The 16,459-nt window shown below is 36.5% G+C and overlaps 1 protein-coding gene across 1 annotated transcript in view; it reads right to left on the reverse strand.

Annotated features, from left to right (window-relative positions):
* Positions 1-16,459, reverse strand: part of SLC15A5 (solute carrier family 15 member 5) — an 84,576-nt gene that overhangs the window by 51,134 nt on the left and 16,983 nt on the right. The window contains exons 3-4 of the mRNA XM_007082746.2: positions 13,236-13,405; positions 2,798-3,018 (exon numbers count right to left, since the gene is read on the reverse strand). Coding sequence (XP_007082808.2) covers positions 2,798-3,018; positions 13,236-13,405 — 391 coding nt within the window. The remainder of the gene's footprint in view (positions 1-2,797; positions 3,019-13,235; positions 13,406-16,459) is intronic.

The raw sequence follows: 16,459 nt of genomic DNA on the forward strand, positions 1-16,459 counted from the left end.
CAGAAGAGTCAGAGTCATAAGTGCAGCTGTTAACGAGCCCACCGCTTGTAAAATGAGCCTATTGCAACGTTAACTGCCTAAACCCAGGAATGGACCGTATTTTCAGGGACATTCTTTCTATCTCTATAAAATTTGTCCTGGTGATAATTTATCTTCCAATCTTTAATTTGACCTTTAGGATTATAAACAAAGATTGCTTTGGTTGAATTCAGATGGCAAGACTGAAGGGAAAAATTAGCTAGTTCTGCCCTAGTTTAATAAAATTATTAAGCACGTATCCCCCAATCAGAGGAAAATGAAAGATGTTTTTTAAAAAAAATGCTGGCAGCAGATCGGCTCTAAGACTGAAAGGCTCCCAGCATAACTTCGAAGTTTCTGTTACTGATTTCAAATGAGAATTATTGTTAATAGGAATAAAGTTATTATCGGCATGAATCACAGACACAGAAACCTGTTAACTTAATAATGTGGTGAATGTACTATTAATCTTTAGTGAAGCAATATTAATATATTGCCTAATTTAAGAAAAGGCTCCAGTGTCTTGAAAGCTTGAAATCATTTCTGCTTCTGCCTCAAGTTCTGAAATCATCCCCTTTTAAAATTTTAAATACTTTTATTTCATACAAGCCTCTGAGTATTCAGAAATAATTGCTGTCAATAGAGATTCATTTTCACCTTTGAGTGGCCAGTAATGTCAAATGGCAACATCATGAGCCTTAATATCAACATATTTTAAATGTATGCCTTGGAACTGAAGGTCAATAATGGCTACTAAATTTAAAATATGGAATTCGAGGATGTTTTATTCTTGGTGCTTTGATCGCCTTTATGCTGGTGATTATTTCATCTGAAGGTAAAAATCTAATTTCAGCCTGTCCCGTTGGAAGTTTCCTCCACCTCCCTTGAGAAATACATTCTAAACTTTTTGAAAAATCTTTCTGGCATGATATTACTGTGTATGATTTTGGCACCCGTACGTCTGTGTCAGGGGTTTTTAACCCGGCTGCAAGGGAGGCATTGTGGGGAACAGAAAAGCGTGGTTGTTGATCCCAGCCCTGAGTTGAAATGCCATTTTTAGTAGGGTGACTGTAAGCAAGGTGCAAGTTACTTAATGTCTCTGAGCCTCAGATTTAACATCATAATATCAGCCATCGTAAACTTGCTGTGGGAATTAAATGAGATACTATGATGTCATCTTTTAGGAGCTGTGACACATATAAGTGATCAATAACTGGGCCTCTAGATTTAGTGAGATAGTTAAAAGTTGGTTTATTGAAATATATGGTAATTTATGTCAGATTAAAAAATTATGTCAGTTTGCAAAAAAGGCTTGAATTTAATAAAAAAAATCAAGTGTCACTGCGTTATGAAGATAAATTTGTGCTGATTGCATAGAAGGTTTGAGGCTAGCTATGGACCACTTAGTAATTTTGTACTTATTATTAATTTTATCATTTTAAGATGTATATGATATTAATGATCATTTATACTGGTAATATTTTTGTCTTTTTGTGCTAGTTCCTACTGTGGAGTCAGGAGGGAGGCTGAATCTACTAAATCAACTTAGCTTTCATGTATTGTTTACAGCAAGGGTTCTTGGGAAACTTTTTGCAAAGGGCCACACAGAAAAAATTTCCACATACTGATTCTATTGCAACCACTGGACCCTGCTGCTTCATACATAAGGAGACATAGAATGGCTGTGTTCAAATAAAACTTTATGTATTGACCCTGAATCTTGAATTTGATAGAATTTTCATGAGCCATAAAATAGTTTTTTATTTTGATTTTTTTTCAAGCATATGAAAATATAAAATCCATTTTATCTTGCATATAAAAAAATTTTATCTTGCAAAAAAAAAAAAGCGGTGGGCTGGATTTGGCCTGCAGGCAGTAATTTGCTGACCCCTAGTCTATTAGAGCAAGCATTATACTACGAGCCAGCAGGTAGATTTGTTTTTCCTTTCATAATTGTGTGACTTAGCCATCCCTTCCAAAAATCGCTTAATTTTACTGAGCGTCGGTTTCTTCTTCAACAAACGAAGTAGTTGAGTAAATTAGTCTCTAAGTTTCTTTTCAGCTCTATTGCTCTAGGATTTGTGAATATAACTCAGATCATTAGCCATTTAAATTTCAAGTTGTGGGCTGACAGCAAATATAGTCCTGAATTTCTTCAAAGACTTTATAATCATTTATATTTCTTCCTAAGAAAGTTAGTCTTTGACCATTATCACATTGGAATTATTTTTTATCACATATATTTATAAAAGTTGCTTTGGCCTTGCTGTTTTTCCCTTTCATTTCTCCACCGCATAGGGACTGAATCACCAAGGAACTAAGGGTGGGTGGGGAAAGAATCACTTGTTCATTAGCACATATACTTAAGAGTACAGTGGAGGTGGTACTTCAATCAGTCAAGTTAGCTACATGTGAGTACTGGCTTTTAAAGGTTTAATGAAGGAGGAAGGCAAAACCTTTGGTTAAAAAAAGGTGGGGGAATTGCCCATAGATTTCATTTTTTCATGCATTGCTCTTATGCCTTGTGACCATGCACTCCGAAATATCGTCCACAATTTCTGGAAGACATTTCTCGTTTTACATACTAGGTTCTCAGGTATACCTCTGCCTGACCCCACTTGTCTCTTCAAATTAGAGCCTGTAATGATGAGAAGCATTTATGGGATAACTGCCTGACAAAGTATATGAGAAGAGCTTGTTGGGATGAAAATAGTTACTGGTAAGGTTCACATGCAATCATTTCATTGTTTTGGGGGTAATATTAATTACCCCTCCTTACCTGCATGATGCATATTCTGTAAAGGAGCTGAAAAATGAGGAGAGGGAGACAGGTGAAGAAAAATTTTGTATCTTCCACGTGAAGCTCACTGTAGCAACCACCATTTTTTTTCTTGGCGTGGTCTAACCAGCTGGTCACATCTCTGGCAAGACGGCAATATTGCAGACAGCATGTTTTCAGTGCATTAACAAACACCCCAAAGGTTGTCAGGAGGGAGTAGCCTGCAATGAATTTGAAATGTTATGTATTAGTAAAGGAATTGTTCTTCAATTTTCCAAGATGTCAATCAGAAAGATGACAATTGCAAGGATGAAGGGCAGTAAAGTGAGCGAGAAGGTTTTAGCACTCAAGGGGCTGAATTCAAAGGAACAAGCTTCTGACAAGGGTTCTGGCATCCTGGTGACCAGCCCAAGGTGGTGCTTGACAGCTGATGTAAAAAATGAAAAAAGTAAGATCAATGGGAACATACTAAAAAGGGAAGAAAGGTGACAAAATAAAACACCAAAGTAAGAAATTCCACAATCTCTTAGAAGTCTAACTCATTAATGAACAAGACAACCAGAACTTTCTTTTACAGCCTTAACACAAAGAACTATTACTATTTTTTTTAATATAAACTCTTATATAAATAATCCTCACTTGTCAGGTAGAGGGTGGTTTCTTATTTTGACATGGAAATGAAGCAAAATGTATTCTCTGCTTTGACTTTATCCTTGAATTTCAGATGTAAGGTTAAACTTTGAACCCTTCAAATGACTTTATACATGTTGATAGTGTCACTAAAAGTTCAGATTGGATTAGCTGGCTTTTGACTTTTCCAGTAGTTTCCTCTGGGTTTATATGGCTGTCACTTTGGCATCAGAAGCATTTTATTGCTTCAGATGTTAGCAGTCACTTACTGCTCGTGATTTGCAACCTCATTGTTGCTTTTTTTTTTTTTTATGATCTTTCAGATTCCACCTTTTCTTTGACTCCATTAGGACTTCCTGATACAAAACAGCTAAGAGACTACTCCCCCTCCCCTCTGTTTAGTTAGCAATTCAGTGCGCCATCATAATTGTTACAATTTTTCATAGTACTCCCTTGACCAAATAAACCCTTCCACAAATTACATAGACACCAAACCATGGTTGAGGGATAAATGATATAATAAATGTAAAAATGTTTGAGTTTCTCCCAAGAAGGCCGCTATAAAAACGCAGAGTATAGTTTGATTGTCATTTTGTTTATGTTCAAGTTTCCCACAATAAAATGCTAGATGAAATACATTCTAACCAAATTCATTTAAATGCCACAGAGTATTGGTTTTTATATTTAAATAAAGAATATTTATTAATATTTCTTTTTATGGTTATAGAGTGATTATATTGATTTGATCTCTTTTAAGAGTTGTAATAGACCTATTATGTCAGGCTTTGATTAATTGAGGAAGCTGGGGGCCTGGTAATTGAATATGGAACCTTTAACCTCTAAGTCACTGAATCAAATCCAGCCCAAATTGGTAGTGACCAAGAATGATTACAGCAGTGGCTCTTTGGTGGCCTCTGTGAAGTGTGTTGAGGTCAAGTGGAAGTATGTCGGAATAATTGCATCTCCTATGAGCTCATATCTGTAGTCACTATTGCCAGACACAGATGAAAGCCCAGGGACTGAGAGGGCCAAGGGAACAGAAGCACCTGTGAGTGGTTGTGTCTCTTAGGAAAGAACAGGGACATCTTTTTATTATTGCAGGAAGAACTGCTCTATTATGAGACTTTCCTAGCTATTTCAATTAGTTGAGTTAAGATTTTAGTAAGACGAGAGCTGAGAATGTCTTGATGAACAGCCTGGAGACTGAATTTGAACAGTTCTGGGTGAGGAGGCTTAACTCCCTGACATTCCCTTGTGATCTCGCCTCTGTTGCTCATCAACCTGTTCTCTGCTCACCTTTTACAAAAGAGTGCTGTGCAGATAGTAGGGTTATTACTGGCATTAATCCAACATGTTCTATGCTTTCAAATAGGCTTTATGATGAAATGATAACTATTCACAAGAAGAAAGAGTATTTCCAAAAATATTCTCCCTAATTTTCTATTTTTTAAATTCAGGAAATTACATTAAATACGTTTTGAACTCATTATTCCTTTTTTGTTTAAGTAAGTCACTATTTGTTGCAAAATAAGCTTGCATCTGCTCTTAATGCATGGTAAGTTGATACCTGCAGTATTATTAAACAGTTAAATATCTTTATCATTTCTATTTTTTTTTCATTTTTAAGAGTTAGAGAGTGCAAGTGAGGGAGAGGCAGAAAGAGAGCAGCCCTGTCTGTGCTGACAGCAGCCCTCCCGATGTGGGGCTTGAACTCATGAACTACAAGATCATGACCTGAGCTGAAGTCGAATGGTCAACCGATTGAGCCACCCAGGTACCCCTCATATTATTTCTAAGGAGAAGTAGTTTAGATTATTGCTTCTTAAACTAGTTGTGTTAAAAAAGGTTTTTAAAAAAAGTCTCAACTATTATGGTCAATACATTTTTAAAATATAATAAAATGGAATACCTAAAGAATAAAACAAAGACATATAAAATATAAATCCTGATATTTTTATTATTACATTCAACAGACATAAAATCTAACTTTCTGTAAATATTCCTACATGTTTTCTCTCAGTGTCTATATTTATTTTGTTGCACTCCAGTAACAAACAGTTCATTGATCAGCACTTCTCCGCGGGCAAGGCTTTGAGTAGCACTGGCTTCAACTGAATACACACTTTGAAAAATGAATTTATTTAAACAAGTAAAATTATATCTGATAGGGTGATATGAAACAACAAAAACAAAATGGTTAAGAACAAGAAATGACTGGGGCGCCCGGGTGGCTCAGTTGGTTAAGCATCCAACTTTGGCTCCGGTCATGATCTCACAGTTTGTGGGTTCGAGCCCCGCGTCGGTCTCTGTGCTGACAGCTCAGAGCCTGGAGCCCCCTTCGGATTCTGTGTCTCCCTCTGTCTCTGCCTCTCCCCTGCTCATGCTCTGTCTCTGTCTCAAAAATAAATAAAACATTAAAAAATTAAAAAAAAAAAAAAGAACAAGAAATGATCGATAATGAATGAGGTCTAGAATTTTAGCTAGGCCAGCAAGGGCACATAATTGATTCCAAACAAATGTGAATGCAATAATTCATTCATTCAACATATTAAGTACCTACTATGTGCCCAGGACTTTCATTCTTGAGAATACAGTGGTGAACAAGACTCACAAATCCCTCAGTTATCTTTCTGGTGGGGGAGACACTAACCAAGCAGAAAAATATCAGGTGAGTTCAATGATGAAACCAAAATGGACTGATAAGACAGACACTCATTATGAGATACAGACACAACCAAAAGAGTGGAAATTTGAACTGAGGATTGAATGACTGGAAGTAGGGAAAAGACATGGAGGAAGCATATGCCAGGCATGTCATAGGGTAGAAATGAGCTGAGAGAGATTCAGGAATGGTACAGGTCGATGAGGCAATAGCTCAGTTAGTAAGAAGATTGGAAGGAAGTGAGGCCCAAGAGTTGGTCAGAGATCAGACTTTACAGGCTAAAGTATGGAGCTTGGAGTTTCCCCGCCTCAGTGTTATGGGAAACCATTAAAAAATTTTATGCAGAGGAGAGATATTATAGGATGTGTACTTGGATAATACATTTTGGAAAACAAGAAGGGAAGCTGAGAGAGGGCGAGAGGTAGTGGTGACTTGGATGTAGTGGTAGCAAAGAAGAGAAGCAGACAGAATAGGATGTATGTTTGAACAACTGGCAGTATTTTCTGATGTGGGGGGAGTTTGAGCAAAAGAGAAAATTTGAGGATGACTACTTATTTTTCTCCTAAAAAACTGGGTGTGGGTGACTTACACTGAGACAGGGAACACAAGAAAGGGGCTCGGTTGCAGTTGAATGAATCAGGAGTTGAATTTTGGTCAGGTTAAGTTTGAGAGGACCATTAAAAAACCAAGTTAAAATGTTGAGCCTTGTCTTCAAGAAATGTACGAAAATCTCTTATCTTCTAATGACTTATTTTCTATTCATTTTTGAGAGCTCATATCTTTTTGTTTCTGTATTTGATTTTATTATTATCTATTTTTATTTTTTTTAAGTCAGCTTCATGCCCAGAGTGGAGCCCAACACAGGGCTTGAACTCACAACCCTGAGATCAAAACCTGAGCTGAGATCAACAGTCGGATGCTTAACTGACTGAGCCACCCAGGAGCCCCCTTTGTATTTTTATTTTGATGAGGTTTTGAGAGAGAGCAATGAATGCATGGTCAATCTACAATTTGATTAGAAGTTTTATTTCTGAATTTCACAATACATATATATGAATGGAAAAGGGAGAGAAACTGTGTAAGAGTGTATTAAATTGAAAAGTAAAAGTTTTCCACCATAAAGAAAGGTCCAATAGAAGTTGGATATGTGAGTTTCAAGGTGAGGTCAATATGAACTTGAGTGTTTTGGGGTATAGTTGCCATTACAAACTGTGGGATTAGCGATCACTTAAGAAAAGAGTGTGGGAAGACATGGGGTCCCTGGAATGCATCCTAGGGCTCCACATCAGTTAGAAGACTATCATGGGAGAAAAGTTAGCCAAGGCAATTGAGAAGGAGTAGATAAAGTACTATACAGGTTTTAAGTCAGAGGGAAAGAAGGCAGGGATGTAGCAAGCCTAAATTGATCAGCTGGACTGGGAGGGAGTCACAAGGTAGCTAGAGAAGGCAAGGGAAGGAACTGTACAGTAATCTGTCTGCCCAAGGAGAGCAGCGGTTGTCCCATCAAACCGTGGAGTTATCCCCGAATGTTAGGGATATCCTGTTGAAAACATCTACGTCTAGATATCGCACCATCTTCTTGGATTCATCCATTAGACTTAATAGAAAATTCAAGCCTTCTGTACAAATAATTTTGGGTGTCGTGTAGACTCAGCTTTTTTAAAAAATCCATTGTCATTATAATTTTCAAATTGCTTTTCTGCACCAGGAGCAGAAATGGGAAGTTGAAAAAAAAAAAACTGGAATGAAAATACAATGGAGACTTCAAGCTCTGGTTCAAATGTGCATGGCAAACACACCAGGCGTGCACATTTTAAAATAAAACAGATGAGCTATTTTAAATGTTTTATTGCAAAACTTAAATATTGTAGCTATTACTATTTTAAAAAAACTTTAGAAAGCAATTTTTCTATTCTTTGTACCTTTAAGTCCTTGGCTCTGATGTTCTGCTCCTCTGACCTTGATCTAATCATGAATATCTATGCTACTTAATTATAATAAAAAAAGCCTACATTGCACTCTGATGGTAGATGCACATTTTTTCTTCTTTGGTCACCTGCCAGTTCTCAAAATTATAGCAGTGGGAAGAAATGCAAATGAAGGCCGTGCTTGACAGCTAAACATAATGGAATGCATGGTCCACATTTGAAAAGTTACCTTAAAATAAAAGGTAGCATATAAAAAATCATTTCTTTAAGGTCACCTATGGCTTTGAGTTACAGCTTTGAGGAATTTCCAATTTAGTCATCAGAGAAGAAGAAGCCAAAATAAGGATTATATACTTTTCTAAGAGGGAAGACAGAGTTTTACCACATCATAGTTGGGTGATCTTATAACTCAAAAATAGAAAACAAAACAAAACTAAAAACAACGAGGTATTCACTTTATAGAGTATTGTGTAAAGTAAACTACCCGCGAACATTTTCTATTATACTTTTGGTTGCTGGTAATAAAATTTTTCCTTGTAAATTTCCAAAGAAGGGTTACTTTATCATATGTTAAAATATGTAACATATGGACTACAAATAGATTGGCGGTGAACAGTTGATTATATGTATCTGTTCTTACTTGAAGAATTGCATTTCTTAATTCAAATAAGTATATTCTCAAATAAGAAATCAGGAAGCAAATGGATGGATGGTGTATCGTTATTTAGAAAAATTTGCATCTAAAAATGTTATGTATATATAAAATTTTAAAAATTGTAAAGATATATATTCACAAAAATCCAGAAGTATTTGATAATTACACACTCCAAAAACGGCTAACATTGTCTTTCAATAAAACTCTATACTTTCCATTTTTCTCTTTTTTGCTATCTGGGGCTGACAAAGACTGTCTCTCAGACACCTTTTTTGCACATTGAACCCATTCCACAGACCATCAGGAGGATGTGCACTGCTTAGCTGTGATCCACAGACCATAGGACTCTGACAAACAGGGGCAGGGGCTTCTGTGTATGATATTTTCCATGCTCCCATATGTAGTATAATAAAGTGGGCTCCGGTCTGAGAAAAATAAGGCTTGGGTTCTGGTTCCACTTCAGCTATTTTCCACGAGGTCCTTGGTAAGTCTTTTATTTAATTATGCCTCAGTTTCTGCACTCAGTTTAATGATAACAGACACTGAACATTTACCATATTCCAAGCATTTATCAGACACGGGAATACCCAATTATAATTATAAGTAGATAGTTTCAAAATAATATGGTAGATAGGGGCGCCTGGGTGGCTCAGTCGTTATCCAACTTCGGCTCAGGTCGTGATCTCACGGTCTGTGAGTTTGAGCCCCACATCGGGCTCTGTGTTGACAGCTCAGAGCCTGGAGCCTGCTTCGGATTCTGTGTGTGTGTCTCTCTCTTTGACCCTCCGCCCACTCATGCTCTGTCTCTCTCTCGGTGTCAAAAATAAATAAACATTAGAAAAAATTTAAAAACAAAATAATATGGTAGATAAAATGGTAAAGATTCGAAGAGGTGCTGCTTCATATACTGCAGAGCAAAGCATATGGAGTCTGAGCTATGAAAGGATACATGGTACCCACTCTGCCCACGTCACAGGTATGGGGGAGGGGAGGATGAAGTAACATTGGTGAATGTATTTAATTTTTAAAAATACAACTCACTGCATCATTCTTAGTGATAGCAGCTGTATAGACAACTATACAGTAAAAAAAAAATGTTAGAAATTAAGGCCACAGTCAGACAAGATAGATAAATAAATTGTCAGACTGACCAAAGGAACAGAATAGAAACTCCAGCAGTGCAAGTGACTGTATACAATGAGGGTGGCATCTCACATTAGTGGGGAAAATGTAGACTTTTAAATAAGTGAGGCTGGATAAATTGAGAGTTACAAAGAAAAGTGATAAAGTTGAGTTCACTCTTAAAACCTATTTTAATATACTTCGAAATGGGTCAGAGGTACAAAGGTAAAAAAAAAGAATATGAAAACTGACATAAAACATGAGAGCATTTCTTTATAATCTGAAAGTGAGGAAAACTTTTCCAACATGATTCAAAATATAGAAGCAATTAGGGAGAAGAATGATAAATTTTATTATAAACATAACCACTCCCCCCAAAGAAAAGACAAAACAGACTTAAAAATCTTGTGCATGGAAAATAACACAAGAATGGAAGTTAAAAGATATTTGATAAATGGGGAATAATATTTATAACTTTTATCATATACAAAGAGTTAACATCTCCACTATAGAAAAATCTTCTAAAAAATCAAAAGTGCACAATCCTATAGGGAAAAAAATGGACTAGATGTATGAATAGATAGTTCACTGAAAGACATACAAATTATTCTAAGCATTGAAAAGACATTGGTTCAACTTTTCTCATAATAAAGGAAATGTCAATTAAGACTTTAGTGAGATACCATTTTCCACACTCAAATTGGTAAAAATTCAAGAGTTTGACATTACTCTGTTGTAGAGACTGTGGGGAAGTGGGCATTCTCATGCATTTTGGTGGAAACCCATATGGTACAACCACTATGGAAGGGAATTTGCCAAAATATAGCAAAATTGTATGTAAATTTACTTTTTTGGCTTAACAGTCCTACTTTTAAGTTAAGCTAGGGAAAAAATGCAAAGAGAGGGTTGCATCAAGCTATTCAGTAGATTCTACTTAACAGCAAAAGCAAAAAAAAGAAACCAAAAGCAACCCAATGTCCGTCAACATGAGATTGGTAAAATAAACAATGGCTTACTACACCATGGAGTACCAGGCAGCTATAAAAAGGAACGGGGCATATTTTCAAATACAATTATGACACGATCCCTAGAATTAAGAAATCAGGTGAGAAAAGTGAGTAGTAATACACTACTGCTTATATAAAGAGGGGAAAATACATACATGGAGACATACACACACATATAAAATTTTAATATTTTCCCTTATTGCAAAAATGGGAGGATAATTCTTTACAAATGTGTAAACAGGGGCACCTGGGTGGCTCGGTTGGTTAAGCGTGAGACTTTGGCTTAGGTCATTATCTCATGGCTCATGGGTTTGAGCCCCATGTTGGGCTCCATGCTGACAGCTCAGAGCCTGGAGCCTGCTTCGGATTCTGTGTCTTCCTCTCTCTCTGCCCCTCCCCTGCTCCTGCTCTGTCTCTGTCTCTGTCTCTGTCTCTCAAAAATAAATACAAAAACATTAAAAAAAATTTTTAATGTAAACAAACACCTAAGGGAATAGGAAGGTATATAGGAATATAAATAGACCTTGTTTTGTACATGAATTTAAGATACATGAAACTATTTCCATGACTTAAAACAAAATTAAATTTTAAAAATATGTCTAAGTATGAAGAAAAATGGAACAAATACAGTTAATTGTGTATAAAGTTAGTGACATAACCAGATGGAGAGAAACTATAATAAGTAACTTTAAAAATAATAATTTTGGTGTACATTCCTAGGGTTTATAACATAAAGAAAAACACCTGCAAGAGTATTGAAACTGTTCTCAACAACCATACTGGTGGTGGTAGTGTCAGTCTAAGACTACTAAGGGGGCATCTGGGTGGCTCAGTTGGTTGAGCATCTGACTTCAGCTCAGGTCATGATCTCACCATTTGTCAGTCTGAACCCTGTGTCAGGCTCTGTGCTGACAGCTTGGAGCCTGGAGCCTGCTTTGGATTCTCCCTTTCCCTCTCTCTGTCCTTCCCCTTCTCTCTCTCTCTCTCCCTCTCTCTCTCTCTGTCTCTCTCTGTCTCTCTCTGTCTCTCTCTCAGAATAAATAAATAAACTTAAAAATAAAAACAACAGATCACCTATGGAAGATATTGAAGCTCAACTCATTAATTTGAAAGTCTAAAAATAGAGGAAAAAATTGAACATTTGCTTTCTTTTTCTTATATAAACTGTACTTATGTATAATTAGTTAATGAGGAGACATTTCTCTTTATAGAATTATTTCAGCTAATAAAGGAGGAAACAGAATATCACCACCTTGCAACCTACAGTGGAGTATGGACTTGAGCAGAAATTTTCAGTGGGGACTGTTACTGCAAAAGCAGAGATAATCAGACATCACGCCTCTTGGCCAAAGTATATAACACCATCTATGAAAGAATTTTGCCCCCACTCCCAAATCTTAATGCGATCAAGCATCTAGGTCTTTCAGAGAATTTACAGGACATAAGAAGGAGAAATGTCTGACACATGTGGATGTAATGAGAGAAATCGAGAATATGAGAAATGCTCCATGGAATGTTTAGATTTCTTTAATAAATTGAAAAGAGACAGAAATGAAAGAGGAAGAGACAAATGAAAGGGGAATATAGTAGATTTAAGGAACGTATTTGCCATTTGGAATGTACACACCTTATTTGGATTTGATTTGAACAAAGCAAAAAATAAACAAATTTTTAAAATGGAAGCAGAGGGGTTCCTGGGGGCTCAGTTGGTTAATCGTCCAACTTCGGCTCAGCTCATGATCTCAAAGTTATCAAGTTCAAGTCCCGCATAGGCTCTGTGCTGACAGCTCAGAGCCTGGAGTCTGATTCTGTCTCTGTCTCTGTCTCTGTCTCTGTCTCTCTCTCTCTCTCTCTCTCCCTGCTCTTCCCCTGCTGTGTTCTGATTCTCTATCAAAAATAAAAACATTTTAAAAAATGAAAGGTAAATACAAATTAAAAAATGACGACAGAGATTTTTAACAGTGACCAGATATTCAATGGTGTTAAATTCTCACTGTGTGTCTTTCATTGTGTGTGTGTATGTAATAATGACATCGTGAATATTTTTTAAAGTATGTAATTTACACACATATGCACAAATGAAATGCTATAATGTTTCATTATTGCTTCAAAATTACCAAGAGGGATGGGGAAAAGAGTGAGTGGAGTTGATACTAATTGAAGCTGAGAGCTCGATAGAGTGGTTACATGATTTTTTTCTACTTTTGTTTATGTTTAAAAATAACCCACTAGTAAACCTTTTTTAACAAGGGAAAAGTAAAAGAAATTAGAGATTGTTGATATTCTTGGAGACTTTGTTGCTCTCAAGTGTAGTAATTGGTAGAATCTACAAATTCTGTGAGTTGAAAGAGAAGTTACCGGGGATCAAAGAGGAAGAAATGTGTCGAGAAAACCATGAAAACCAAAAAATTAATGTAGAATGTGGTTTACTTACATTTTTCTGGCTGATGAATCAGGTTACAGTGCATCATATGAAGAGTTATCATGGCCATAAGTGTAGACATAGAAGGAATGAGTAAAACCAGGGCCCAGGCCCCTGAGTGCTGAATGTAAGATATTCCCAGAAAGACAATGGTTGCTTTCAGGTTCATGATCCAACAAAACCTGGGGTGCACAGATGGAATTGAAAATACCATTCAGTTACCTCAGACAACAATCACAAATTTTAATGCTTTTATATACATTTCTTTTTAATTTAATTTTTTATTTTTTTAAAATTTACTTCCAAATTAGCTAGCATACAGTGTAACAATGATTTCAGGAGTAGATTCCTTAGTGCCCCTTACCCATTTAGCCCATCCACCCTCCCACAACCCCTTCCGTAACCCTCAATTTGTTCTCCATATTTATGAGTCTCTTCTGTTTTGTCCCCCTCCCTGTTTTTATATTATTTTTATTTCCCTTCCCTTATGTTCATCTGTTTTGTCTCTTAAAGTCCTCGTATGAGTGAAGTCATATGATTTTTGTCTTTCTTTGACTGACTAATTTCACTTAGCAAAAAACCCTCCAGATCCATCAACGTAGTTGCTAATGGCAAGACTTCATTCTTTTTGATTGCCGAGTAACACTCCATTGTATATATATACCACATCTTCTTTGTCCATTCATCCATCGATGGACATTTGGGCTCTTCCCATACTTTGACTATTGTTGATAGTGCTGCTATATACATGGGGGTGCATGTGTCCCTTTGAAACAGCACACCTGTATCCTGTGGATAAATGCCTAGTAGTGCAATTGCTGGGTCGTAAGGTAGTTCTATTTTTAGTTTTTTGAGGAAACTCCATATTGTTTTCCAGAGTGGCTGCACCAGCTTGCATTGCCACCAACAATGCAAAAGAGATGCTCTTTCTCCGCATCCTCGCCAACATCTGTTGTTGCTTGAGTTGTTAATGTTAGCCATTCTGACGGGTGTAAGGTGGTATCTCATTGTGGTTTTGATCTGTATTTCCCTGATGATGAGGGATGTTGAGCATTTTTTCATGTGTCAGTTGGCCATCTGGATGTCTTCTTTGGAGAAGTGTCTATTCATGTCTTTCACCCATTTCTTCACTGGATTATTTGTTTTTTGGGTTCTGAGTTTGAGAAGTTCTTGATAGATTTTGGATACTAACCCTTTATCTGATATGTCATGGGAAAATATCATTTGCCCATTCCTTTGGTTGCCTTTTAGTTTTGCTGATTGTTTCTTTTGCTGCGCAGAAGCTTTTATTTTGATGAGGTCCCAGTAGTTCATTTTTGCTTTTGTTTTCCTTGCCTCTGGAAACATGTTGAGTAAGAAGTTGCTGAGGCCATGATCAAAGAGGTTTTTGCCTGCTTTCTCCTCGAGGATTTTGATGGCTATGTCAGAGATCAGTTGGCCATATGTTTGTGGGTCCATTTGTGTGTTCTCTATTCTGTTCCATTAATCTGAGTGTCTGTTTTTGTGGCAGTACCATACTGTCTTGATGATTACAGCTTTGTAGTATAGCTTGAAGTCTGGGATTGTGATGCCTCCTGCTTTGGTTTTCTTTTTCAAGATTGCTTTGGCTATTTGGGGTCTTTTCTGGTTTCATACAGATTTTAGGATTATTTGTTCTAGCCCTGTGAAGAATGCTGGTGTTAGTTTGATAGGGATTACATTGAATATGTAGATTGCTTTGGGTAAATATCGACATTTTAATAATATTTGTTCTTCCTAACCAGGAGCATGGAATCTTTTTTCATTTTTGTGTGTGTGTGTCTTCTTCAATTTCTTTCATAAGCTTTCTATAGTTTTCAGTATATAGATTTTTCACCTCTTTGGTTCGATTTATTCCTAGGTATTTTATGTTTTTTTGTGCAACTGTAAATGGGATCAATTGCTTGATTTCTCTTTCTGTCGCTTCATTGTTGGTGTATAGGAATGCAACGGATTTCTGTGTGTTGATTTTATATCCTACAACTTTGCTGAATTCATGAATCAATTCTAGCAGTTTTTTGGTGGAATCTTTTGGGTTTTCCATATAAACTATCATGTCATCTGTGAAGAGTGAAAGCTTGACCTCCTCCTGGCCGATTTGGATGCCTTTTATTTCTTTGTGTTGTCTGATTGCAGAGGCTAAGACTTCCAATAGTATGTTGAATAACAGTGATGAGAGTGGACATCCCTGTCTTGTTCCTGTCCATAGGGGGAAAGGTCTCAGTTTTTTCCCATTGAGGATGATATTAGCGTTGAGTCATTCATATATGGCTTTTATGATCTTGAGGTATGCTCCTTCTATCCCTACTTCTTGAGGGTTTTTTCAAGAAAGGATGCGGTATTTTGTCAAATGTTTTCTCTGCATCTATTGAGAGGATCATATGGTTCCTGTCCTTTCTTTTATTGATGTGATTAATCACGTTAATTGTTTTGTGGATATTGAACCAGCCCTGCATCCCAGGTATAAATCCCACTTGATCGTGGTGAATAATTTTCTTTCTCCAACAATACATTTATTGTTGGAGCCGGTTGGCTAATATCTTGTTAAGGATTTTTGCATCCATGTTCATCAGAGAAATTGGTCTATAGTTTTCCTTTTTAGTGGGGTCTCTGTCTGGTTTTGGAATCAAGGTAATGCTGGCTTCATAGAAAGAGTTTGGAAGTTTTCCTTCCGTTTCTATTTTTTGGAGTAGCTTCAAGAGAGTAAGTGTTAACTCTTCCTTAAATGTTTGGTAGAATTCCCCTGGAAAGTCATCTGGCCCTGGACTCTTGTTTTTTGGCAGATTTTTAATTACTAATTCGATTTCCTTACTGGTTACAGGTCTGTTCAAATTTTCTATTTCTTCCTGTTTCAGTGTTTGTAGTGTATATGTCTCTAGGAACTTGTCCATTTCTTCCAGATTGCCCATTTCATTGGTATATAATTGCTCATAATATTCTGTTGTTATTGTTTTTATTTCTGCTGTGTTGTTTGTGATCTCTCCTCTTTCATTCTTGAATTTATTTATTTGGGTCCTTTCCTTTTTCTTTTTGGTCATACTGTCTAGTGCTTTATCAATTTTGTTAATTCTTTCAAAGAACAAACTTCCGGTTTCATTGATCTGTTCTACTGTTTTTGTTTTTTTTTTTGGTTTTGATAGCATTAATTTCTGCTCTAATCTTTATTATTTCCTGTCTTCTGCTGGTTTGGGGTTTAATTTGCTGTTCTTTTTACGTCA

Source organism: Panthera tigris, chromosome B4 (genome assembly GCF_018350195.1).
Source record: "Panthera tigris isolate Pti1 chromosome B4, P.tigris_Pti1_mat1.1, whole genome shotgun sequence".
NCBI classification, from domain to species: Eukaryota; Metazoa; Chordata; class Mammalia; order Carnivora; family Felidae; genus Panthera; species Panthera tigris.